The sequence below is a fragment of the Eublepharis macularius genome, chromosome 14 (genome assembly GCF_028583425.1).
Source record: "Eublepharis macularius isolate TG4126 chromosome 14, MPM_Emac_v1.0, whole genome shotgun sequence".
NCBI classification, from domain to species: Eukaryota; Metazoa; Chordata; class Lepidosauria; order Squamata; family Eublepharidae; genus Eublepharis; species Eublepharis macularius.
Window position 1 is genome coordinate 47486127 of NC_072803.1, and position 26393 is coordinate 47512519.

The 26393-nt window shown below is 44.1% G+C and overlaps 2 protein-coding genes across 2 annotated transcripts in view; one reads left to right on the forward strand and one right to left on the reverse strand.

Annotated features, from left to right (window-relative positions):
• Positions 1 to 2609: 2609 nt before the first annotated feature.
• FBXW2 (F-box and WD repeat domain containing 2) lies at positions 2610 to 16411 on the reverse strand. The gene is made up of 8 exons (XM_054998541.1): positions 16022 to 16411; positions 14079 to 14184; positions 13003 to 13512; positions 10990 to 11184; positions 9850 to 9983; positions 8498 to 8584; positions 7014 to 7183; positions 2610 to 4565 (listed from the first exon to the last, which is right to left on the reverse strand). The coding sequence occupies exons 3-8, from the start codon at positions 13490 to 13492 to the stop codon at positions 4277 to 4279; spliced, it is 1365 nt and encodes a 454-aa protein (XP_054854516.1). The 5' UTR covers positions 13493 to 13512; positions 14079 to 14184; positions 16022 to 16411; the 3' UTR covers positions 2610 to 4276.
• A 245-nt stretch (positions 16412 to 16656) lies between these two features.
• Positions 16657 to 26393, forward strand: part of SLC2A8 (solute carrier family 2 member 8) — a 36316-nt gene continuing 26579 nt past the window's right edge. The window contains exons 1-2 of the mRNA XM_054997401.1: positions 16657 to 16723; positions 24075 to 24237. Coding sequence (XP_054853376.1) covers positions 24149 to 24237 — 89 coding nt within the window. The 5' untranslated portion in view covers positions 16657 to 16723; positions 24075 to 24148. The remainder of the gene's footprint in view (positions 16724 to 24074; positions 24238 to 26393) is intronic.

Consider the following 26393-nt stretch of genomic DNA (forward strand, 5'->3'; position numbering starts at 1 on the left):
TTCAAATTCCCATGCTGTTATGGAGCTAACAGGGGACAAAGCATTCTCTCACCATAAACTGATTGAGAGCCAATGTGGTGTAGTGGTTAGATCAGGATATGTAAGAACCAGGTTCAAATCTCCATTGTGCCATGGAAGCATGTCAGGTGACCTTAGGCCAGTCACACACACTCAGCTTAAACTACCTCACAGGGTTGTTGTGGGGATAAAGTGGAGGAGAGCAGAATTATAAAAGCTACCTTCCTCCTTGGGGAGAATGGTAAGGGTATCTATAAAGAAAATAGAAACAGAAAGTAAATTCTTCAGAGTTGCTGTGAGGATAAAATGGACGGGAGAACATGTACACCACCTAGAGATCCTTGCTGGGATGGCAGGATTAAAGTGGGTGGTGATTTGTGTACACAGGTTGGGATGAGGGGTGGTAGTTGCGGGGAGGGTGTCAGCAGACACGACCCTTCCCCTCCACACACTCTTGAACATAGAACTGTAATCACCAGGGGTACCACAGACCCAATGACACCAATGCAGTCAAGGAATTGGCACAAGAACTGCCGTATTTGGACTTTTCCGTTTAGCAAGAAGGACAGCTAAACGTACAAAATTATGAATGCCATGGAGAAAGTGGATAGATTTTTTTTCTCTCCCTTCTCAGTGATCTAACCCAATGAAATTATTAGCACATTCAGGCCAGACAAAAAGAAGTGCTGCTTCATGCAATCCAGAATCCATTTATGAATTTGCTGCTGGTTTAGATTTTTAGAAAAGGTTTCACAGATCCATAAAGGGTAAGTCCATCAACAGCCAATATCCCCGACAGCAAAACAGAAACCTCATTTTCCCAACCCTCTCCAGTTACTAGAGTGCAAGCAATGGAGGAGGGCTGGCATCTGGCTGGATAGTCAGCAAGAGGATGCTGGACCAGCAGGGTTCTTAAGGCCACAGTTAGGATTCATACAGAAACACAACCGTCAACATTGTCTAACCTAATAATAGTTGTGTTTTCTCTCTGCATGTGTGGTAAATGAATGGTTTATCACGCCCAAAGACAGAGGCCATTTCCACACACATTGAATTGTGGAGAAACACCCTTGTGGTTTCTGGAGTTGTCTTTCTGTGTGCTGCAGAGGGGAAGGGTGAGTTCTGGAGCGGAATGTGATTGGAGGGAGAGCAAGTTGGTGGGAGTTGGAAGTCGACAGTTGGTGGCGGGAGAGTTGAGGGAGAGATGGCTCCGAGGGGAGAGGTAGATCTAGTGTAACCCCAGGTATCAAAGGACTGGGCCTGCCCTACACGACATCTAATTAGGGCATGAGGGAGATAAGAGTAGGGGTTTCTGTGTAGGTTTTCTTCGTCCGTCCATTCACTATTTACCTGTGTATAGTTAACAGTTCAATAAATGAGTTTTAGACTTGATGACAGAGGAAAGCTCTTCTGTTCCACATAGTTCCCCAACCGCTTGGGCCCACTAGCAGAGGGGGTGGGGTTAGGAGGCTCTCCTGCCTAACCAGGACCCCATATAGGGACAGTGGTGGCAACGAATACCCAGAGACAGGGAAGGGAGACAGCCCCTTCAGGTGCCTGGCCAGAGGCAGAAAGGGAGGGGTAGGCAGAGTGGGGTCTACCAGTGGGAGGAAAGGCCCTATTCCGTCACATGAATAATGCACTTTCAGTACATCCCAGAAATCCTTTGGAAGTGGATTTGTTTCACACCCAAAAACCCAGTTCCAAATGGTCACTAAAAAACACTGGAAGTGCATTATCCATCATGTGTGGAAGCAGCCAGAGACCAGATAGGGTTAAAACCACACCCTTCCTTGAATTGCTTCAACTTTACTTTCTTCCAAGGAGTCACAATGATTACAAGGGAGTCCTCCCCCATACATGGGAAACTTCAGAAGCTCTTAAATATTCAATCCATTTGTTGCTTAGGTCAAACTAGCAGCTCTCTGACTGTAGTGCCATCCTCAGGTCATTGTCTGGGAATGACTGAGCAAACTGAACCAGGCTGAAGTTTTCATCACAAAAGTGGAAAGGGGAAAGTATTAAGCCTGCCATAGCAAGAGATGAAGAGCAACTGACTTGTCCGTGTGCTCTTTTAACCTGAAATTGTGCCATAAAAATAGCAATGATGTGGAAGTTTTAAGTTGAATACAGAAGAAATGCTTCTTTTAAAATTAGATCACAATTATAGTTCTTGGCCAAAAAAATTCTAGTTCTTGAAACACACAAAAAAGATGTGTTAGGGATACGCAAATAAAATAGGCATACATTTTCTCCTGGCAGATGGAGATGGTGAGAATGGATGAGGTTTTTTAATTAAAAAAAGAGAGCTAGCAAACATTTGTAGAGCAATCAGGCTAGATTTGTCCATAGCTAATTCCAAAACTGTCTACATCTGTATGCCAGCCATTGTGCTCTTTAAATATAGCTCTCTTCCTGCGCAGAACGCATCAAAAGTAGCCACATACAGCAGCTTCAGCATCTTAGGGCAAGGGCTTAGATTTAACCCATTCGCTGGCCAACCTGGAGCCTACAACTTTCAGGATTTAACTCTGAAAGGGGTGAGGTTGTGAGCATATTTTAGCACCTGAGGACCCAAAAAGCATTAGCACTAAAGTTCAACCAGGCAGATGGTTTTATTAATATTGTCGTGTAAACTTTTGTAGCACGCGCTGGAAAAAGACTGCCATCTTTGATCCAGAACCCCTCCAAGAACAGAAGCAGAGGTAGATGGGTAGGGAGAAGCCATCCCCTCTGCTACATATTGTTCAGTTTGTCCCGCTATATTTCAACCTTAAATTACTTCAGTTGGATTTCAAACTGAAAGGCTGCCAGGCTTCAGCCAACCTACAGCTTTGGCCTCTGCACTGGAAACACACTGTCAAAGAAACATCCTTGGAAAGACGTAGAGCTTCTTTTGATTTGACAGTACTGCGCTGGTAGCTCTTCAATGAGCCATTGCAGGAAGAGAAGCCTCTGTGTGCCTGCAGAGATTAGCAGCGGAGATGAAGCCTAACAAGTGCATACTGCTAGAATACTTCCTCCCAAATCTTCATTATCCAGTTCTTTTCCTAAGCAAAGGAAATTGCTTCCCAACGGAGCTCTTACCTACTACCCATCCTTGTGACCATCTTGCCTTTTCTCATTAGATTCAGGAAGCTGTGATGGAAACACCTGTAGATCTCTTGCAGAGAGATCAGGATGAGACAGACGAATGCCTATTCCAAGGAAGCTATGCCTTTGAGAGGAACGCTGAATCTGCTAAGCAAGCAGGCTCAACGCCGCTTTCAACAACACACATTGGCAGAGCTTTCCTGTGCCAGTAACCACTACAGGCCGATGGTGCCTTCCACTGACTTGGTGCCATGTGAAAAAGGTGACTCTCTCAGCTTGGCCCAAGAATTTGCCTTACAAGACCAATCATGCCTCCAGTGAAGGAGTGCTGGGATGTTGACTTCCCTCCAAGCACCAGTTCCCCTTCACCATACACAGAAGTGAATGCCCATTCCAAAGGAGCCAGACCTTTGAGAGAAAAAGCGAATCTGCTGAGTAGAGGGGCTCACTGCTTTTTTTCCAAACAACTGCGAGATCTCCTGCTTCAGATATTCATTTCTATGCATGGTAACAGCTGAGACTCAGAAAAGATGCACACAGGGGAGAGGTCCACTTTCACTGCACACAGAGTTGTTGGTTTGTGTAAGGGGTGAAGTAACATCTGAAACAGAGAAACTGATTAACCAGCACAGTCCCAGCTTGCAGAAATCTGATTTTTCCCAGTGGAGGTGAACACCTAGTGAACAAGGTATCTAAAAAACAATTTAATTCACTACCTCCTCTTTTTCTTTCTGAGAGAGATGGGGGCAAGAGTGGGAAGGGCTGAGAGCCAATACCCTTCTTCTTTTGAATGGTATCTTTTTTTAAGAGAAAAAGAAAAGCCAAACCAACAACCATAAAGCCATAGTCGAGAAAGATGCCCAAATGTGTATGCTTGAACATGAATACACACGTGTTGGTGTGAAGGATGTTACGCATGCTGTGGTGCATTAATGTTTCTAAAAATAATAATAATAACACACCCCTCTGTATTATTCTGTACCTCCCCATCTCCTCCAATGCCCTAGAAAATTAAAGGTAAAATGATTGTACACTGCATGATGGTGTCTGGAAGATGAGCAGCTTTGGTTCATGCAAAGTCTCCTCTGGTTGACTTGTTGCTGGCAGTCTCAGCTGTTCATTTGTTTTAAAAAAGCCACATCACACATGTATCTGCTGCTCCCCTTCAGCCATGTTCCTTCCACAAAACCAGATGAATACTGTGGTCGGGCATGCTGGTAGCAAAGACCAAGCCCATGTCGTTCTGGCCATCCAAGCCATCGAGCCAAGACATTTCTCCCGCCAGAAAGCTCGACCCCCTCTTGGACTTCCTGTATTCTGGCAGCGGCCAGCGACTGATCAGTTTCTCTGTCCTCAAATCCATGATGTACAGGTAGTGGTTATCAAACAGGAGGGCAAAAATGTCTCCGAAGCCCAGCAAGGACAAGTTTGCAAACTCAGGAGGTTTGATAACCCTGTAGTGAGAAGGAGGCAAGGGGGAAATTTTTTTTAAAAAAGCATGATCTGCAAAGGACAGGTTAGCCTGAAAGAAATGGGACTTTAAACAGAGTTACATCTAAGCCAGTGCCTGGATGCTGCGGTCAAAATGGAAGACTGAGAATGTGCTGAGCAAGACAGAGGTACTGCTTGTGTTGAAGCTTGATGTCCTGGAAGGGATTGGTTTGCCTCAACTGGAGGCTGCAAGACAGTCACTCTCACACTTTGATTCTACTTTGAGGCTCATTTGCAAAAGTAACTCCATGTTTCTTTCCCCTTCCTCAGCATAAAATGCAGAAAACTCGCAACAGTTAGCGATGAAAAAGTTTATAATCTATCATTTTGAATGCTGTATTGACAATAATATAGCATTACTAAGCCACAGGCTGTATTGCGTGGCCATTTTGTACCTTAAGCAGAGGCAATCTCAAATCTGCCATTGAATCTCCTCTCCCAGCTCACCCAATGCCCCTCCGTTCCCTCCTGGTCTCGTGACCCATCCATGATAATCACAACCTAATTTTGGGCACCAAATCCCGGCTTGAGAATCACTGAGTAAAGCTACTGCTAGCAGATTCCGTTAAGAGGGGAAATCTTATTAGACGCACCCACACACCCTGGGAAAACACACGACAGTGCAGGCAAAATATGCTTTTTTCCATTCAAATCCTAGTTGTAGGTTATCAATCCTCCTGGACAGGGCTGGCCTTCTAGGACAGACTACTGTATCACACTGTATGTGAGATTACCCTTGAAGGTAATCTGGAAGCTACAGATAGTTCAAAATGTGGCTGCTCACATGTTAACAGAGACTAACCATTTTATCATATGATGATGTTACTGAAAGAGCTTCACGGGCTTCCTATTTGTTTTCGGGTTCAATTCAAAATGTTGGTGCTCTCCTTTAGAGCCTTTCACAAAACCAAAGGATCATCTCCCCCATTTTGAACCTGCACACCAATTACACCCCCCAGACCAATGCACGTTGAAGGTACAGCGTAGTTCTTTTCAGTGGCATGGTTGGCCACGCCCTCTCCTCTTCCGTAGCTGCCCCGCAAGTGTGGAACAAACTTCCCTTGAAGATGTGAAAGATCTCCTCCTAGCTGGCCTTCAGAAAGCCAGCAGAAACTGCTTTATTTCAGAAGCCACTTACATGAATATTAATGAACTTGGTTTGGCAATGTTACCTGCTTTGGGCTAATTGAAGAAAGGCAGGCTACAGTTACTTTAAATAAAGCATGTTGATGATGTACTAAAGGATTTCCCTACGAAACCTCTGGATCAGTGCCCTGCATGTGGTGTTGGGGAACCTTGTGGCTGACAATGCAGAGGCCCAAAAAAGGAGCAGCTTGATCGGACCAAAGGTACATCAAACCCTGTTTCTAACCAGATGTCTCAAGCCGTCTACCAACATGGGTTCAGAGACTGAATCTCCTCAATGTTTACCCCTCCCCCTACAGCAACTGACTCCAGAGGTTCTATTTAGCTATCATGGCTAATAACCACTGATGGACTTCTCCTCCATGAATTTGTCTCATACCATGCTAAATCCATCTCCACTAGGAATTCATTGGAATTGGAATTCATATGTAAATTTGACTCAGTCAGACTTGGATTGAATAGAGACTATGACTGGTAATCTCATTATCAGAAGTAGCTGATTTCATTATCAGAAGCAAACTAATCCCATTATCAGAAGCTACTGATTGCATCTACTCCCCCCCCTCCCCTCACCACCTATATATATCTGACCAAGTTTCTTCATACCCTCCATGCATTTGATGAAGAGAACTGTGGTTCTCGAAAGCTTAAGCTACAGTAAAGTTGGTTAGTCTTAAAGGTGCTACTGGACCTTTAACTGTCAAACTTATTTTTATAGTTTGGTAACAAAAAAACTGCCCTGGTTTGTAGAGCCCAGGCAATTCCAATCTCATCTGATCTCAGAAGATAAGCAGGGTTGATCACGCTTAGTAATTGGATGGGAGACCTCCCAAGAAGACCAGAGTTGTTATGCAGAGGCAGGCAATGACGAACCAGCTCTGTTAGTCTCTTGCCTTCAAAACCCCAGAAGGGGTCACCATAAGCTAGCTATGGCTTGATGGCACTTTCCACCACCAAGCAAACCAGATCTGACAAGCTAATATGTTCAAGATGGGACATTGTGAAAAATCCTAAACAGCCCTGAAAGAGTTCCTAGCTGTAGTTTCAAGCCCCAGTCACTTGAAACTGCAGACAAAGGCTGTCACTAGTTAGCTGTCTTGTTAACCTTAACTTGTTCCTTCATAAATATAAGGAATGATCCATGACATTTCTCCCCCAATTGCCTCCCTGTTCTTCCCTGACCAATTCCCAGAAGAAGCTGCAACAAGGATCAAGGCTATGTTTCCTGGGCACAAATTTCCCAACCTTGAATTCAAATTGCTTACCTGAGAATATCATAGCTGGCAAAGTCCCACTGGTACAATCCGAGAGCTGAACTACACACAATGTATTTCCCATCAAAGTGAAGCCGGGGCTGCAGAGAGATGCTGCGGTCTTCCGACACCGTCAGGGTTTTTAAGCATTTGCAGTTGATCTCTCTTCCAATAGGCCAGATCTATTTAAAAAAATTACAAGGTGGAAAACTTGGAAGTCTGTGGCAACCTAAGAGGAAACAGTGCGATTTGCCAGCACCCAATCGAGGAATCTCTTATGCTCTGAACGACCTCCCCAAGCACCTTCAAATCCCCCTCAAATGCACCTTTATAATTAAGCCTCTGTCTAGATGAACTCAGACCACTGGTCCGCTAAGTATTGCCTACTCAAACGAGCAGCATCTCGCCAAGTTTTCAGAGATAAGTCTTCCTCAGTTCCTGCTATCTCAGATCCTTTAACTTGAGACATTAAGGTTTGAAGGTGGGGCTTTCCGCATGCAGGACTCATTGTCCCATCTGTTGTCTTAGTGCTTTCATCCACTAAAGAATGTAAATCTAAATCTGGGTAACTGCACATTCATCTTCATCTCTCCCACTGTAAGAACTTAGACAGGGCAGAGACCTGACCTCTTGCTGATGTCTGTGAAGTGCTATGCACCTCGATTTTATTTATAAACTAGCAACCAAACTCTAGAAAATGGCTCCTGTGCTCTGCAGTGGGCCAAAATCGGCCTGCTGCAAAACACAGGAACGCTGCCAGGGCTGCGCAACAGGCCTTGGAGTGCTCCTGCATTCCACAGAGGCCTGATTTCAGCCCCAAATGGGTCCAATTCAGCTTTAAATGGGCTGAAATAAAAATCAGCCCACTGCGGAGCACAGGAGCACTCCAGGGCTGTCGCACTGCCTTGGCCTGTTTGGGGTCGCTGCTGCACTGGGCCTTCCTGTCGCCATTGCGGCCAGCTGAGGGTCACACTGGTGCACTGGGCCTCCCTGCCACCTTCATTGGTCCAGAAGCCTCCTTGGGAGGACCACGCCACAAAGGCCTTGGGATTGCTGCGCCTTCTCCAGGCTTATCCTGGTGCAGGCGCAGTGTCACCGACGGCTCACTGCACCTGTGCCAGGATAAAAAGTGAGTCATTGGCAACACGGCTTGCCTTTTATATAGTAGAATAATTAAGAACAAGAAAAAAACTGGTAGTGCAGGTGAACAAACTAGAGGCAACACTTTCAGGGGTGTTCTTGAATTAACTGCATAACATGTAGACAAGACACAACCTTATTTTGCAATATCAGCCCCATACAAGGAAGGGTTTATCTATCTGGAATGGAGTACTGAGGATTTGTGTTCCATTGCTGGGCAGTATTTGATCAAGCATGCATTTAGTTATACCCAACCAAACAGATTTTCACGTGTGCCTTCAAAATGATCCCCTTAATGTTCAAATCCGCAATTTCCCCAACTTCCTAGAGTTTAACAAGACCAATAAAGCCATTACCTTGATTTCATATTTATCAGCACTTAACAGAATGTAATCCCCAGGACTGTGCATGACAGATTTGACTTTGCACTTCTGCAAGACCACCTGCAACCAGAGGGAAGGTAAGAGCCAGTTTCACAAGACCCATTCTCAGCGATACTGCAGTGTTTGTTCAAGTGCATTTGCATCCTAAGGGGTAGAAACCTTCACTCTGTAAGAGGCAGCTCCCAATATTCTACAGCTCCAGAGCAAGGTTCCTCAAACCTGTTGAGCTTGAAGGAACTTTTAGAACGTTTGAGAAAGGGAAGTGGGAACCACCATGAAACGGCTGGGGCAATCACAAAATGCTGGGAGTCTGCAATTCAAGCATTCTCCTAGGATGGAGAAAGCTGGTTCTGAATGGGTGTTCCCTGCAGACACACGAGCGACGCCTCCTAGGCTCATTTGAATTGCCTCCTGCTCCAGTGAGGTGGAGGAAAGCCAGGATTGGCTCTTCACTTTGGGGGGAAGAGAATCTTTGGAGAAGAAAAATGAGTATCAGGAAATGTACCGGCGGGCATCATGGCAACTTCAAATGCCATCTTGGTGATGCAAACAGGAGCAGGCTCACATGAACAGGGAGTCAAACCATCTACCCCACTGTTATCAGTTCCAAAGGGCAGCGGCTCTGCAAGGTCACAAGCACAGAAGAGTCCTTCCACCCTTGACATCCTTTAACTGGAGATACTAGGAACTGAACATCCCTTCTGCCTGCGGACTATCAGTCCCTTAGTTAATTCACAGGCAGTTCCGCTGCTTTGCATGCAAGAAGGTGTCGGGCTCAAACCCAGGCCCTTCTAGTTCAAAAGAATCACAGGTAGCATGGCTTGGGATCTCTCCTGCAGAGACATTTTAATTTTGTGCTTTTCCATCCCAAGAAACTGATTGATGAGGAGCAGGCTATAAATTAAACAGATAAAATGCTTCTCAGCCAGGACAGACAGTACGATGCTAAATGGGCCCTCCCTGATATAGGTCATAGAAAACAGAACTCACATTAGAATTTTCAATACATTGTTAATATTTATATCCCCACTGCTCTCCCATCACCGAACTCAAGGTAGAGATGCTAACTAGACCCAGATCCGTTAAGGCTCATTCATAATCGACTGGAAAAAGTGCAGTTGTTTAAATATTGCAAACTTTAAAATGTTGTTCTAATTTTTTTAAATGTTTTGAAATTTGCTGTCTTGGGGGACCCTATTTGGGCAGAAAGGCAGCAAACAAATGTAATAAATAAAACCTACAACTTTCTCCAAATGACACTCAGTATGGAGTTCACCCACAGAAGGACAAATAAAGCTAAGCCAAAAAAGTCAAACCAGGCACACCTTAGTGACCCATTCAGTGTGTCCGGTCAGGGTGTTGAGACACACTCCAGTCGACAAAGCCCAGACTTTCACAGTGAAATCTGCTGAGCCGCTGACCAGGATATCCAACTCATCGTTGTAATCCACGCTAAAAACTACAACACAGAAGACAGAAAGAACAAACTTAAAGATCAACGATGCCAACTTTCTTTCTATCATCTGGGACTAATCCGGTCCATTTATTTATTTCATTTATAGTCCACCTTCCTCATTGAGTTTCAGGGAGGATTACAGAAGATAGACACAGTGCAACCAGACAGTATTAAACAATCAATAACTAAATAAACTGGACTAGAATGACAGAATCAGAGAATAACAGTTAACTCTTCTCTTAAAGCTTCCTTTTTTATTTCATTTGGGTATCATCATTTGTAAGGACCAGAGGGAGGGTTGCTTGCCCCCTGAAAACTAGTAACAATGCCAGTAACTGGGCACTAAGATTGCCATTGGAGGCTCTTCTCCGTGTGCCTCCACCATCACAAGAATGGTTAAGGGGCCACCGGAGAGAGGACCTTCTTGCTCATAGGACTATGGCTCTGCAGATCCTGAAGGGAGGTCTGCCTCGTTCCAGCTCTGCTGGCATTCCATTGCAAGCTTAACAGGCTGCTTTTTAATAGAGCCTTTGTTGGATATTCTGCTCTTTAATGGCTGGGCTGGTGTGTCATGCTTTTTGGTAACACTAGCTTTAAATATGGTTACGGTGAGAATTAAGGACGGATTGCTGGTTGATGCCTTGTTTTCATTGCAACGTTTTTTGTTTTTTAGCTTGTTACAAATCTACTTGGACTAAAGGTCAGGGATAGAAATGATTTTAGTAAACTCAGTCCTGCAATTTGCTCCTACCAAAAATGAACAATTAAGTGTGTGGACTTTGAAGGATGTGAAGTCTGCTTAGAATAACACTTTAGCTCTCTATCTTCTATGCACAGCCTTTCAACTTAAGTGTTAAGGAGCAATTTCTCATAGTATTCAGTTATCTGCAATGTACTTGGGCGGGATTTTTAAGAAATTCTCTTCAAGAAAAAAACCTATTAATAAAATACCAAAAAAATCCTCAAAACAGTAAAATGTTTCAGCCTGTTTTGGAGTCCACAAACCCACCTGCTCCTGTGTGGCCTCGGAAATACTGGGTCTTGGCTCCTGAGCTCCACTCCCAACAGGCAACAGTGTTATCAAAAGAGCCAGTGACAAGTTTTTGTTCATCAAACTTCACTGCCGCACAGGTGTGGGTCTGGATCCCGTAGATGCACTGACCCGTGCTCACATCCCACAGCTTTGCAGACAAGTCGTCTGAACCTGCCGTTCAAAGGAAGAGGAAGGAAAGAAGGGCGGTTTACCACCTAGAAATTCAGAAGCCCCCGCATAAGCCAGAGAATAAAAATGTTGCACCTAGAACTAGAAGACCCAAGTCAGCTACGTGATTGCTGGTAGTTTGGCCTGACTCAGTGACCCATTTGCAAAATGAAACTGGAAAGAATCTCTCCTTTCATTTCCTACATGTCTGATAGCACACTACTTTCTGAATTGTCTGGAGGGCCTTTTTGCTCTCTAACCTGAAACTGTTTAGCACATAAAATCGCCATTTTTTCTGTACAAGTTATTGGAATTTGGCTTCTATTCAACATGCCAGAACTTGAGGCTTATGTATGGATGCAACAGGCAGCCTCTTCAACAGGCCAGTAATATGGGCTTCTAAAAATATAATGTATTTTTTATCCTGGCTTTACTTCAAGAAACTGAAGCTGTGCACATCATACTCCTTCCATTTTATCCTCATTAGAGCCCCATGATGTAGGTTAAGCCAAGTGTAACTGGCCTATGGTCACCCAGCAAGCTTCATGGAAGAGTGGGATCTGAACCGGGCTCTCCCACGCTGCTGGCACACAAGCCATTGCACAGCATAGAGTATGGGATTTACTGGTGCAGAAGAGCCTTTAACTCAGCTTCCCAACTAGCCATGGATATTATTGTTATTTGAAAGAAGCCAAACTACACTGTAGTATAGACGATACTGGTCTATATGATCATGTATATCACACCACTTCCACACAACCCAATCTTTGTTTTTTTGCATTTTCCTAATTTAATGCAGTTGCATTTTTCTGATTTAAGCCAAAATACAATGACCACAAAGGAGCCATGCTCCATTGTGAATCTGTCCTGGAGCTGAGCAGTGTCAGACTAGAATCCAGGGCTGTGTGTGCATGTACAGTGCTTTAAGTTTCAGCCAACTTACAATGGCCCCTGCTAATGTTTTCAAGGCAAGGGACAAACAGAAGTAATTTGCCACTGTCTGCCTCTGCATAGAGACCTTGGTCTTCCTTGGTAGTTTCCCACTCAAGTACTAATCAGGGCCGACTCTGCTTAGCTTCCAAGATCTGATGAGATCGGGCTAGCCTGAGCCATCCAGGTCAGGGCAGGATTCAGGAGAGCCAGGTTCAAATGCCCATTATGCCATGGAAGATTACTGAGTGACCTGAGCCAGTCAAACTCTCAACCTAACCTAACTCACACAACTGTTTTAAGGATAAAATGGAAGGGAGGAAAATGATGCATGCCACTTTGGGGAGAAAATCAAGGTACAAATGAAGTGCACAAATAAATAAATGTAAGTAAAGGACAATACAGCTCCCATGAAAAGAGAGAGAAAGCTCAGGAGCAGAGTCATGCCTTGAGTAAAGATCAATCCTAGGTATAAACCTTGGCAAATCCAGGTAGCTGGTGTTGGGAAAGACCCCTTTCTGTATAGCAGCCAAGAGAGCTTCAGCTTCTTTCCACTCAGTAAACATACTCAAGCAGTGACTCAGAGTTGGGTTTCTCCAAGAGCAGGTTGTTCTTACTTTCACACACTCTAAAGCAGACGCATGCTTCCAATTTTAATTCTGGAAATGAAGAAGTGTCCCTTTGTGACCAAAAACTGGGAAACACTGCATTAACCCTAGAAGGTTTCCCTCATATTGCTGATGGGGGGAGAGGGAGCTGAGACTGAGAGAACATTGTCTTGCCAAAGGCCACCAACTGAGTTGGTGGCTGATGTATGAACTGAACCTGCAATTTCCTGATATGCAGCTTATATCCTCTGCCACCATTTCTAAGTGTTTTGGGCATTCCTACCTGTACAAAGAAGTCCGTCTTTATAGTAAAGTGCATAAACCCTGGCACTATGTCCAATCAGTGAGGAGGTCTCAAAGGCTTCATGGTCCTTTAGTTGCTTCATCCTTAAAATGGCCTTCAAGTACACCTTTTTCCAATGCAAAGCATCCTGGACAGAGTCATCGATCTGCCAGCCCAACTTCTTGCAGGCAGTCTGCCACACCTCCGTACAGGCACTTATGACCTTGTTCCACTGCTTAGAGACGAGGCAACACGTGAGTAAGGTCTGTGGGTCAAGCCATTTTAACAAATAGAAACTGAGTTCCAGCGGAAGGAGTTTGAGGAAGTCCCGTTTGAGGAGGGTCTCTAGGTTATTGGAGAGATGCCTGAGCTGGACAGCCCCGCTCAAGCCAATCAGGTGATCCAGCGTCTCATTTTTCTGCAAGTCCGTCAGAGAGAGAAACGTAACAGAAATGTTATCAAGCCATGCTTCAAAGTCCTTTCTCTCCATAAGGTTATGGAAACATTTACCTGCGGTACATCAAAATACGGTATTAGTCTTGTTCAGAATCAAACACAAGCACCACTGTATTAATAAAAATTGCCAAACTCATAACCTCTGCTGTGTTTCAGGCCCACGCTGATATCACCCAGCAAAACTGTAACTTAAAACCAGCCATGTATAGTTTGTACAATTGTCCATATGATGACAGCAATGAGATCTAAAAACATGCATGACTGCAACATACTGAGATAGTGGAACTTTGCTGGCCAGCACAAAATTATGTTGGCTTCTTGATAGTCTCAGACTTGTTAGAATCAAGCACACTTCCAATCCTCATGTTTATCCAGATACTGTCTATAATTTAATAACTAAATGTGTAGGCTGCAGCCCACACAAGTTCAGCACTGGTTGCTGTAGTACAGTGTTCAAATTTATCAGGGGAAGGGGGAGAAAGCAGTTGGAAGGGTGGCCTTCCTTTGTACCAGGGAGTAGAGTAAACTACACTGTTGGTTGCATCCAACTTTACAACTCAGTCCCATGCACCTCCTTTTCTCTCTTTATCAGACTTGAATGGGAAAAGCAGCATGCTTACCTTAGATAGTTGTCTGTGTTAGAATGTTGCTCAGCAGGTAGCTGCCAATGTCCTTCTCTCTCCTTAAAGTCCAACAGGGTTTTGGATCCCGCTGGGGCCATTTCTCCTAGAGGAGCAACAACAACTGTAAGTCAGTGCAACTTACTCTAAATAAATGTGTAGTAGAATCAGGGCATTAATACTAATTTAGCATCCAGTGTGCTTATGCTGTATAGAGGTTAGCAGACCAAAAAGCAGTAATTTAAGTAAAAAATAATACTAATGCAATCCATACTAGATGGATCATTCTTAAAGCAGCTAATGGTACCTATGGAAAATAGCAAGAATGTGTAAAAGCAGTTCTGGCATGCCCCTCAGTCAGAGAACATTTAAAACACACTTAAATCATTACAAGACATTTTGAGGAGTCCCTCTCTCATCTCCTCAGGAAGGCCATTCCATAAAACAGGACTGGCCACTGAAAATGGAGTTAAAGCCCAGCAGTTCTCAAAGCCCCAGGAAGGAGAACCACAAAGAACCTGAGATGATGATCAGAGCTGCCATACAGGCTTCTATGAGTGGAGATAGTGTTTTTGATATGAAGGCTGCAGGTTGTCAACTGGGAAAATACTGAATACAAATTACCACTGGAGCCTGAACTATCTCTTCTCCACTTTGTAAGGAGTGACATTCCAAGGTGATATCAAGAATTAACAATGCACATGACAGCATCAACCGGAGTTGTTTATGCTACTGGAAATCAAATGCCTACACAATAAAATGCAAATGAGAAATTAGAAATTATGAATAATTTAGCATAATGTTTAAGTAATAAATGAATAGTTTTGATTAATATTGTCTTTTATTGAAATATGGTATCAGTATTATATGAGCGTTAATATTTTATATTTGAAGCATACTTTTATTTAAAAAGGGATCTTTTGTTGTCTTCTTCCCTTTCCTCATGCATCTGTTTATACACTAAATCTGTGAGAAACACTGGGTGCTTTTTACTTTGTTTCATCTTTTTGTTTTTTTCAGATGTTAGAGAAAAACTACCATTATTATTATTACTATTATCATCTGGGGAGGGAAAAGACTTATGGAGCAATTGGGTAGAAGCAAGTAAGGCAGGCCAGGGTGGTTCAGGTTCGAACTTGGCTCTTGAAGTGGAATCTAAAGGAAGGGGGGGGGGGGGGAGACAGTCTGTCACTGGCAATAACCCAAAGAAAAGTGAAGTCCTAAATACCAGATATGGGGAATTCAGAACAAGGAAGAACTATTCCTTTCATAGCTAGCATGTAGATTTTCCTAGAACCCTCTGGCTGACTTTGGCTCAAAACAAGACAGCAGCCATAGGGCGGCAGTTAAATGGAACTTCCTGATTCAGTGATCTGGAATACCTGATGGCAAGGGCCAAAAATGGAGAGAGGGCTGTGGCTTTCGTCCCTTCCTTGGGCAGGATTCCCAGCAGCATTTGGCTGGCGGCTGAAGAAAACAAGATGCTGGGCTTAACAGACCTTTGGGCTTGATCCAATTTAGGGTTCCATGCTCCAGGTTAGGGGGTGGAGCCTGGAGAGGGGATTGGGGGTTGGGAAGAAACCTCAGTGGGATATAATGCCAGAGTCCACCCACCAAAGCAGACATTTCCTCCAGGGGAACTGATCTCTGGGGCCTGGAGATCAGCTGTGATTGCGTGAGATCTCCAGCCACCAGCCAGAGGTTGGGGACCCCAATCCAGCTGGGCTCTTGCCTTACCCCAACCTCATTCTCACAGCCTAATCCCCCCCACCGCCGCTGCTCTACTCAGGACTTTTTCTCAGCCCCTCAAGGCCCCGCCCACTCGCCATGGTAGGTCGCCATGACAAGCCCCCCCTCCACGTCCACCCCCTGGCTTGACCTTCCCTTTGCCCCTCCCTTTTCTCTTCCTCGCCCCCTTTCCCCCCTCTCTCAGGGGGCCGAACCTTCTGCCGCTGCCGCCGCCGGGTCCAGGCACAGACTCTACCCTGGGCACTTCCGGCGCGAGCACCGAACGTCATCGCCCAGCGCCTGTCTTCTTTCCTTCTTCCACCCTCCTCCTCCCGCCTCTGTACCAGGGCTACTTCCGCCCTCACCCGGAAATGTCGTTTTTGAACGGCAGCGGAACAAGCCTGAAAATAGCATATAAATATAACATGTTAAATAACTATACTAGTAAGTATAAAAAACAGTATCCAAATATGCGTTTTCAAGTCTAAAAGAAAAATTGCTTGTCAAATGGAAAAGGCTTGAACGGCTTGAACTTCCGGAGAACGTTTGAAAGCCGGCTTCTGATGTCACGGGGCTCGACCCCTCCCCCGTCGTCTCTGGTGAAATAAAACCTATAGAAGCTGGATGTGAACGCCGGAAGACTTAAACCGGAAACGCCCGTCAGGAAAGCCGTGGTGTATCGGAGCGGCCCTCCTCTTTTTTCTCTCTATGACCCAGCTCTCCAGTGCCCAGAGCGGCCTAACGGTAGTGGCCTACAGAGGGTATTTTTTAGTAGAGGAACTTCCGGTTCTGGACTGTTTTTGTTTCCCCTCCCTCAACAGAGCCTCGGCTCTGTGAGTCCGCCCCACAGCTAGCCCTAGAGGTGGCTTCTGCACGGGACGAGCGAGGCTCGGGGTTGGACTGAAAGGGAGGGGAAGGTGAGTCCGCGCCCGTTCAGGCCGCGCATTCTCGCCCGTAGACGTTTCTCTTTTGTTCCAGTACCGCTGCTCTTTCTGTGTGCTTTTTAGCGGGAGGCTACTTTGTAGAGGTTTGGGGATTAAAGGAGGAGAGTGGAGACCGGCCAAGGGGCGAGAGGCAAAAGGGACTAAGGTCAGAAACTGGGATTGCCAACCTCTAGGTGGGTCCTGGAAATCTCCCAGATAAACAACTCATCTCCATGTGACAGAGGTCAGTTTCTATGGAGGATTATGGATGTTTTGGAGGGGGGGACTCTGTGGCATTATGCTCCACTGAGCGCTCTCCTCTCCCCACATTCAGCCTTTCCCAGGCACCACTCCTAAATCTCCAGGAATTTCCCAACTCGGACTTGGCAACATTAGATCAGACCCATTCTGAGTTGTAAGACTTCTTCTTGAGAAATTAACTCAAATTTGTTCTGTACATAGTCGTGGTACCATCATTGTGCCTGGACCCAGCTCCATCGGACACACACACAACACACGCACACTCCCTGTTGCTGTCATCAGTGAGGCCAGAAGTATGAAAGAGAGAAGCCAGGCACTTCTTTAGCAGAGACCGTTCCTCCATCTGTCCTTAGTGGGACAGGCTAATCAGTGGACAGAAAGCAGCCAGGATCCCTCCATCAGGTCCAGTTCTCACTGCAGTTCTGAAGCCAGCAGGAGAAGATGCAATAACAAGGCACCTCTCTTGCTTGGACTGAGCTCCATATAGGAGCTCCTTTCCTCCCAGCTGCCAATAAGGTTGCCAAATGGCTAGGAGAAAGAAAACATCTTGTCCTTTTAACAGATATTTAATATACAGAAATGAACACATGAAGTGCTTCATGGCAAGGAGCTTAATAACATCACCTGGTAATTGCTTATAGATCAAACTGATATTAAAGGGGCAGATAGAGGGACTGAAGAGTTGGCATCTCAAGCTGCCACCTGCCATCGCTGAAGCCAGATGGACTTGAGGGAGTGGCCTGAAAGCATATATTAACATTTGTTTCAGTTGGTGCAAAAGTGGAATGACAGGTTACATAATGCACACACAACAGAATAGTGCAAATGAATGTATCGTTTCTGACTGAACAGGGATGATTACAGTTTTGAATGTTACCTTATTTGTTTAAAAACTTCCAACATGTTAAAAAGAAAATAAAGAAAACTAGTATGTGAGACTCTCCCAGCCCTATTTATATTATGCCTATAGAGAGGAAGGTAGGGGACATTCAAAAATATAACAGGTATTGTTCCTGTAGTGTTGTGCCACTTCATTTTGCTGCAGGTGTAGATGGAGCATTTTTGTGTCTGAGTTCCAGCATGTGTGTGTGTGTGTAGAGGTGTGTGTGTGGCGTGGGGGCGGGGGGGGGAGGGACTCTGCCTAGTCCTGAACCTTGTATGTCAGCCTGCTTCACGTGTGCCAGCCATGGGAAGAGAGAGACTAGACCCTCAGGAACAGCCTAATGGAGATCTAGAGGTAAGGGGGAATTGGTGGAAAGCAGTACAAACTTATATACGAGTACTAGCCCTTTTTCACACACACAAAAAAGCATTGGGTATAGATAAGAGCCTTGCAGTGCAGTCCTAAATACATTTTTAAGTCCCACTGAATAGTCTTGAGTAAGATTCTGAATAGATCAGTTTAGGAGTGCTCTCCTGAGTACTTTAAAGACTACCAAGTCTATTGTGGCATAAGCTTTTTGTGGATTAGAGCCCCCCCCCCCTTATTAGATACATGAAGTGTATTCTGTGCTGGCACATACATGAAAAACATGCACACTTTATTGTTCTAATTAAAAATTTAAATGAGCTTTTCAAATAATAAACAGCAAAATGAACACAAACAATACTAAAGGTGAGTTTCTCACAAATATTAGTCAACAAACATTTACTAACCTGGGTTTTCAGCCAAAAATACCCTCTCACAGCAGCTTATATGAACTGAAAATCAGTAAAGGTATCAGTTATAATTTAAAATGTCCTTGGGTTGGGTCTTCTGAATGAGATTTGGCTAAGGCAAAGGGTAAGGATGTTTAGCACCTTCCTTTTCTCCCTGTGCGCTTGCAGATTCACATACGACACAGATTTAGAGAAAAACAAATTGTTAACAGTGGTACCAAAAGTGTGAAATAGAAGACTTGAGCTATGAATATATTTGAGCTTTTAAATGTACACTTTTAAGATGCAAACTAAACCACTTGCATTTAATATCCTTTTTTACTCTCAATGTTGTTTATATTTTTTTCCTTATCTTTATTTGTATGAACAGATGTGCATATTGTTCTGCCTGCTAAGGATGATGTTTCATGCATATTCTAATCCATAATGCTTCTGTCTCAGCATACCTTTAAGGTGCCCCAAGATTCCTGGGTGGTTTTGCTGTAATAGACTTCCACAGCTAGTACTGTGCAGTCTGATCAAGCAACTGATAGCCCACAACTTATATTTAGCTGTAGATGAATAATAAATTATTTCTAGCACACCTTTAATGAGGTTCTCTGTGTTCCCATGCTGGTGCTTTCCCTCATTTCCTTGCTTGTTTTGTGGGGCCTTGCACGCAGAAGAACCACAGTTAAATTCTCAGCATCTTGGGTAGCAGGGCTGGGCAAGACCTTGCTCTCCCTGGAGAGCTGCTGCTAGTCAGAATAGATAGCTCCGAGCCTGATGGATCAATCACCAGATCCAGTATAAGCCAGCTTTGTGTGCCCAGGCTATTAGGAAGGAGTCGTGGCTCAGTGGTAAAGCATATACTTAGCATTCCAAAGTCTATGGGAAGGACAACTACCTGGGAAACTGGAGAGCTACCACCAGTCAACGTACTGAGCCAGATGGTTCCATGGTCTGCCTTAGGACAAGTCAGCTTTCTATGTTCCTTCCTTTAAAATTTCTGTCAGCTTAAAGAGGATGCCCCTCTAGGGTTGCCACTTTGAACACTTCCCCCTCCTCTGCATGCCTTACATCAGTGATTCCCAATATGATGCCTGTGGGTACCATGGTGCATGCTGATGTGTTGCCTAGTGACCACTTATTCCCCTAAACAAAAAGTCAGTACTGGCTTTCCTCTACTTCTCTGGAACAGGAGGTGCTTCAGGAGAGCCCAGGAGGCATCATCTTTGTATACTCATAAGAAGCATATGTTTGGAAATGGCTGCTTCCGAGATGCTTGGCTTGGAACGTAACATTCTGTGGAACACTCCAATGTTTTGTGATTGGCTTCCCCTTCCCCATGGCAGATACTTTGTCGTGATGCCCACTTCCTCTTCTCAAAACTCCCTGTGTCTATGAGTTCAACAAGGTTAGGAACCCCTGCCTTGAGAGTTTCATAGGGAATGGCCCCTGCTGTTAATTTCTGTCCCAAACTAATACTTATAATAAAGAAGCATTAAGGCTGCTAGAAGCAAACCTTCTGACTGCCAACTCTGCTGTCTTATACCAGGCTACTGTGTGTGTGTATGTGGATACTCAGTAGTGAGCGAAAGGCTGTGTATGTGTTTGCATGCTGGCTTCATTATTACTTCATATGATGAGCTGGCTGACATCAAAGTTTGTGTGATGCAAGCTTTCCCCAGAGCACAATGACAAAAGCAAAGGGAATGTGGTGTGTTCAAAGTGTTTTGAGATGCAGAGTTATATTTCTATCCTGCAATGTAAATATCATTTGCCTGCCCCTTTTCATCCCAAACAACCTAGTAAGGTAGGTTAGGTTGATTATTTCTGATTGTCCTAAACAAGATTTGAATTGGAACTTTTCTGGCTTAGGGCAGACATTTACCCACAGGTGGTGCATAGATAAATATAAAAGGCATGATCCAGTAAAGTGGTGTAGTTCCAAGTTTTCATCTACATCAGTGGAAAAGTTAAGTGCATATTTGGATCTCTCTCGCTGAATGCTGGATTGTATTCATTGTCTCATGATACGGCTCAGAAAGAGTGATTTCCCCCCTCTCCATTTTAAATTTGCCCAAGGAAGTGTCCTGTGTGGCTGGAATGCTTCCACACTGCTTTTTAAACACTTTGCTTCCCCATGAATGGATTCTCATTTTCCCTTCTGGTTTTGCAACTTTGGATTCTGGAGAGAGGGGAGCCCTGCAGCTGCCTAGGAGGTTTCTATAAAGGATTGATTTAATATTACGCCTTTTAAGGAGGATAACTGCAAAGTAATAACTGTATTAGGAGCAACTAGAATGTCACACTGAACTAGAGTTTCCAGCGACCTGGAGAAAGAAATGCCCTGCCCCTTTGACAGAGATATAATGTGTGGAAATGGGCAGTTGAAGCTTTTCTGGCATGGGGGTAAATAATATCACCTGGTAAGCAACATGCCATTAAGCCTGTTAAAAAGGAACGGCATTTCTTCTCCAGGTTATTGGCAGCCCTACAAAGGACTGAGCAAACTTTGCAGGCTGAGTATAAAACAAAACAAAAAAATGGGGAGATGGGTTTGTACCTGTGTAAGTTGAAAAAGATGTAATTTACAGCTTTAATATAGAATGGAGGATACATAAACACTAGTGTTCCCTTTTTACCCAGGATAATCCCTAATTTCTGATTCTGTTCCTTGGTAAATCCGCCCTGAGCCTGCGAAAGCGGGGAGGGCAGAATATAAATATAATAAATTAAATTAAATCATTCTACCTAATTTTGCCCCATTTTGTATTTGACAGGATGCATTTAAATGTTTGCATACTTCAGTGTGTGCTAGAGGTTTGACGTTTCTCAGTCTCAAGAAGTTAAGTCTCTGATTGGAGCTGGGCATGCCTTGGCCTTACTGCACATTCTTGCAGTACTGCACATCTATATGCGCCCCCTCGCCCAGCTGGTGCGAAGTTTCGGGCTTGCGTGTCATCAGTACGCTGATGACACCCAGCTATATCGGCTGATGGATGGCCAGCCTGGATGCCTTGGAGCATGCTTTTGAAGCTTTGGCTGGATGGCTATGGCAGAGTCGGCTGAAGTTAAACCCCTTGAAGTCGGAGATCCTGTACTTGAGTTGTGGGAACGTGGATTTGGGACTCTGGCTCCCTGTATTCGCTGGGGCGGTGCTTACACCAGCCCCAAGAGTTAGGAGCCTGGAAAATGGAGGCCCAGATCATAGCAGTTGCCAGGTCGTCATTTTTCCATCTACAACAGACCAGGCAACTCGCCCCCTATCTCTTGACTCGCAACTTAATTACAGTGGTCCAGGCAATAGTCACCTCTAGGCTAGACTACTGTACCGCGCTCTACGCAGGGCTTCCCCTGAACCTGATCCGGCGGTTACAACTGGTCCAAAATGCAATGGCATGGGTCATCACCGGAGTGCCTTGCACTGCATATATAACACCGGTATTGCGCCAGCTGCATTAGTTACTGGTGGAGTACTGGATCAGATTCAAGGTTTTTGTACTAACCTATAAAGCTCTATGTAGACTGGGAACGGTGTATCTACGGGACCGTCTCTCCCTGTATGAGCCCCGGAGGACGATCTGATCCAGCCATAAACAGCTGCTACTGGTCCCTGGCCCCAGGGAGGCCCGTTTAGTGTCAACCAGAGCCAGGGCTTTTTCAGTCCTGGCTCCAACCTGGTGGAACACTCTGTCTAAAGAGATCAGGGCCCGGCCAGATTTGCTATGCTTCCGCTGGGCCTGTAAGAAAGAGCTGTTCTGCCAGGCATATGGTTGATGCTCTGGGCCTCCCTGCCGGCCACCTAGAGATAGCTGTGCCCCTACAAAGGGTATCCACCACCGGCCTTTGTCATATGTTTCTGAAGGTGGTTGGGTGGTGGTCGCTGGTGGAATCTGCTGCCATATGTCTTTTAAAATCTGCTGCTGTATTGCTTGTTGTGTGTGTTCTTTTTTAAATATTTAAGATGTTTTATTGGTTTTAAAGGTATTTGTATTTTATATTTTGTGTTAATTGGAATCTGCCCTGAGCCTGCTGATGCGGGGAGGGCAAAATACAAATAAAATAAATAAATAAATGCACGTGAACACTACGGCATCGTGCTGATTAAACAGGCTGCTGTTTTCCATGCTGCAACTATAGAGGTCTCTTTTGAAATGTCAATCGATAATCTATTGTGGGACGTTGTGTTACACAGGCAAATATTGCAGGGTGCAGTAAGCCAGTGAGAGCCCTCAGCAGTGCCTAATGGTGGGTGGGGTTCCCTGATGTGCAAAAAAACCTGGTTTCCAAGCTCATGTATCTGTATTTCCAGCTGTGAAATATTGGAGGGTGTGAGGATGCATTGTGCAGACTTGAGCTCAGTTTGGACATCACAAAAAACATGGTTTAATGAAACTCATAAGGTTAATTAACTTATAAATGTGGAATGCTACAAGTTGGTTTATTAACCTCAGTCTTAGCTGTGGTTTCATGTTCTGCGTGCATTGACATTCTGGATTGTTCCTGCGTGCTGCCCACAATGAAACTATTATTTGTCAAGGCATATCTGGATTTGAGCGGTTGTATGTGATCAAATCCTGGCATAAGAAGCTAGCCACAGTTAAAATAAGCCATAGTTTCATGTGATGTCTGAACTCTTACAATGTACCTATGTTACTTCACTCAGAAGTGGGGCTTACTCCCTGGTAAGAGTGCCTGGGGTTGCAGCCATAATTAACAGTGGGATCCTAAGCACAATCCTACATGGGTCTATGCAATGAGTGTGTGTTTTCAGGACTGCATTGTAGTAGACAGTTCAGTTCAGTTTATTGTTATTACGATCTAGGATCAGAATTTGCATCAGCATATACAATAGTATATAACAAATACATTGATTACATGTCTAAGCATATCTAGGAAACTGAGCAATATATTTAAATACATAAAATGGTTAAATATTGGTTAACATTTCTTAAGGGAGTTGTGGTAGTCTATCTAATTAAACTAATCAGGGTGCAGAATCTTGCTACCCCAGCAGTGATTTCATTACAGCAAACTGCTAAAAGGATAACAGAATAAAATTAACTGTAAGAGTACATTAATTTTAAGTTTACACATGTCTAAAAATTCAGTACATCAGTGTGCTAAAATGGGTAAAATAATTAAAATCTTAATTAAAATTTCTAGAGGAAGTAATAGTGTTCTGTCTGATTACGCTAGCCAAAGCACAGCACCTTGCGGCCTTAGCAGTAATTTCTTTGCAGTATTGTAGTAGACAAGTTTGGTGCAGAAATATCTCAGGCTGCACCAATAGAGACAGAGAGGCATTTGAAATTGCGAAAACCAGCAGTTTTGCCTGAAAGCGGTAAAACACAACTTCTGAAGTCACAAGATTTGCTTTTGCTTCTTCCTGGAGTTGGTTGCTATCTCTTCCTTTTTTTCCTGTTTCTACATGACTCAGGGCTAAGGATCAGGCTGGCCTACTGACAGCAGCCCGGACAGCGCTGCAACATTCCTTTCTTGACAACTTGAAAGATGCCTTCTGAGGAATCCAGCCCTCTTTTGGGCACCAGGCACGAGCCTGCAGAGATCCAGGGACCCTCTCCACTAGATATTTATCTGAGGTATTTCTGCCTGAGCTTCTGGAAGCAAGAAGCATTTTCCATTGGTGTATACAGTGGGTGGTTTTATTTTAAAGAGGATTACAGAATCCCAGTTGTTCTCATCAGAGAAAATGTCATGTTGCTTATCCTGCCTGATCCTTGGAAAGGCAAATGTTTGAAACCAGCATCTCTTGGACCTCTATTAGCTGAGACTTGCCTCCAGTTTTAATTCAGGAAACATCTGAAAATGTTTTAATTTTATAGTAAGAACTGTGCACCTATGAAAAAACCTAAACTATGTATCTCTGTATGAGTCACTGATCTGGGTGTCTCCCAGTTAGAACAAATTAACTGCCTGTAGCAGAGATTCATGTGGGAAAGTGAGGAAGAGGTTCCTCTGAGAATGGGCTGTTATGGTGTAGGCCTGCCAAGTTCCTGCTGGGGGTGGGGACTCCCCTCCCCAGTGCATCTCTGAGGACACTCTAGAATTTGGTTAAACCATAGAGTTTTGTCTGAATACTAGAGCATCCCTGACAACTTGCTAATATCATTTCCCGTGGTGCCAGATGATCCTTTAGAATGCTCAGAGGCGTTTAACATCACACCTTTAAAGGAAACAGATTAAATGGTTTAATAAAATTATGTGAGGCTCTGACAGACCCTAAAACCTCCGAAATTCTCAAATGGGGTTGCAATGAGACTATCTTATCTTTTCTGAAAAAGCTTGGCAAGAATTTTAGAAATTGTGTTTTATCTATAAATGCAGGCTAGGTAACAGAAGATATAACAAGTAGGGTTTTTAACTTATTATCTCATGTACATATGCTAGAGTTTTCTGTATATTTGTGATTCATTTTCAAGAGTAACGGGTGATTTTAAACAAAGTTCTTAAAATACAACACTGAGTGATCTTTGGCTGGGATACAAGGTTTTCCCCAAGACCTGAAATAAATAATCTTCTGACTTCTCTTCAAAAGACTGGTGCCTCTACAGAACAATCATTGAAGAGACTGATCATTCTTCACACAGCCTCATGATTTAGTGGTTAATGTGCTGCTTTGAAACAATCAAAGAAATTTTCTGTTTCCATGTGCCTGTTTTAAGTAATCTCCCCCCCCCCACCCCCAAGGTGGAAGTAACTCTTTAACACTCTAGCAGAGATAGATTGGGATGTAGTAAAGATAGAGCTGTGACTCATGCAGAGATACAGCAGGCTACTCTTTTGATGGGCACTTGGGCACCCTGGAAACTTCATTTCTTTTTGTGCAATATTCTGATCTGGCACATAAATCAGGAATTTATGGGCTGGAGAAAGCACAATTTCTTTTTGACTGTCAGAAGGAAGCAGATATGCCATGGTAATCTTTTCAAAGCAGGTATGAGTGTACCTTGTTTTGATCAGCAGCTCTGGAGCAAATGTCTGTGTTTGCAGATTCAACCCCTACCCTGTGACTGATGAGGGAGTTTTGACTTTTGACAGCTTAAACCCTGGAAATCTTGCTGGCTTTAAGGTGCCAAACTGGACTAGAATCTCACTCTTCTACTGCAGACCAACATGGCTACCCACCTGAAACTAAAGTTCCTCCCTGTAGTTCTTTACATCTCTTTGATCTATATTTTTCATATACCTGGGCTAATTCTAGAAGGGTAGCCACGGCCATGTTAGTCTGTTCGCAGACAAAAAATAGGAGTATTGTTGTACCTTAATGACTAAAGGATTTATTTGAGCCAAAGCTTTCAGACTCCTATGTGCCAATTCCTGTGGCTCTGTCAATTTTACCACCTCTGCTTACAGAGGGTAGTTGAAATCAAAGTTTGTTTTAGGTGTTGGGCACCAGTACTTCTATCTACCTCTGAGCGTAGAGATGCAGAGAGAGTAAATAGCTGTTCTTAAATCTTTTGAACGTAATTGAGACTTTACTGTATACAGCTTTCTCCAGGTCACCCTCTAATTTTATTTTATTTAGTTTTTAAGATGTCCAGTTTGGGGAACCATTTCTGTAAAGTGGGCCAAATGCAGTCGTTCTAGCTAGCCCTGCCTGCTGGGAAGCTCAGACTTTGCAAACTTTGTGACTGAGATCAATAGACGCAAGGTCATCTAAGGCTTTGTATCTACTCACCCCCCCCCCCCGCCCCTTTGGCCACAAGGTAGATCAACAGTTTGCTGATTGCTGCTG

Excerpts from the sequence above, each read along its gene's own strand:
- FBXW2 (XM_054998541.1), bottom strand. The coding sequence starts at position 13,492 with ATGGAGAGAAAGGACTTTGAAGCATGGCTTGATAACATTTCTGTTACG. Across the intron at positions 11,185-13,002 it reads AGACGGACTTCTTTGTACAG|GTTCAGACGACTTGTCTGCA; the intron begins GTAGGAATGCCC and ends TTTGAACGGCAG. Across the intron at positions 4,566-7,013 it reads GCCAGCTATGATATTCTCAG|GGTTATCAAACCTCCTGAGT; the intron begins GTAAGCAATTTG and ends TTCTCACTACAG.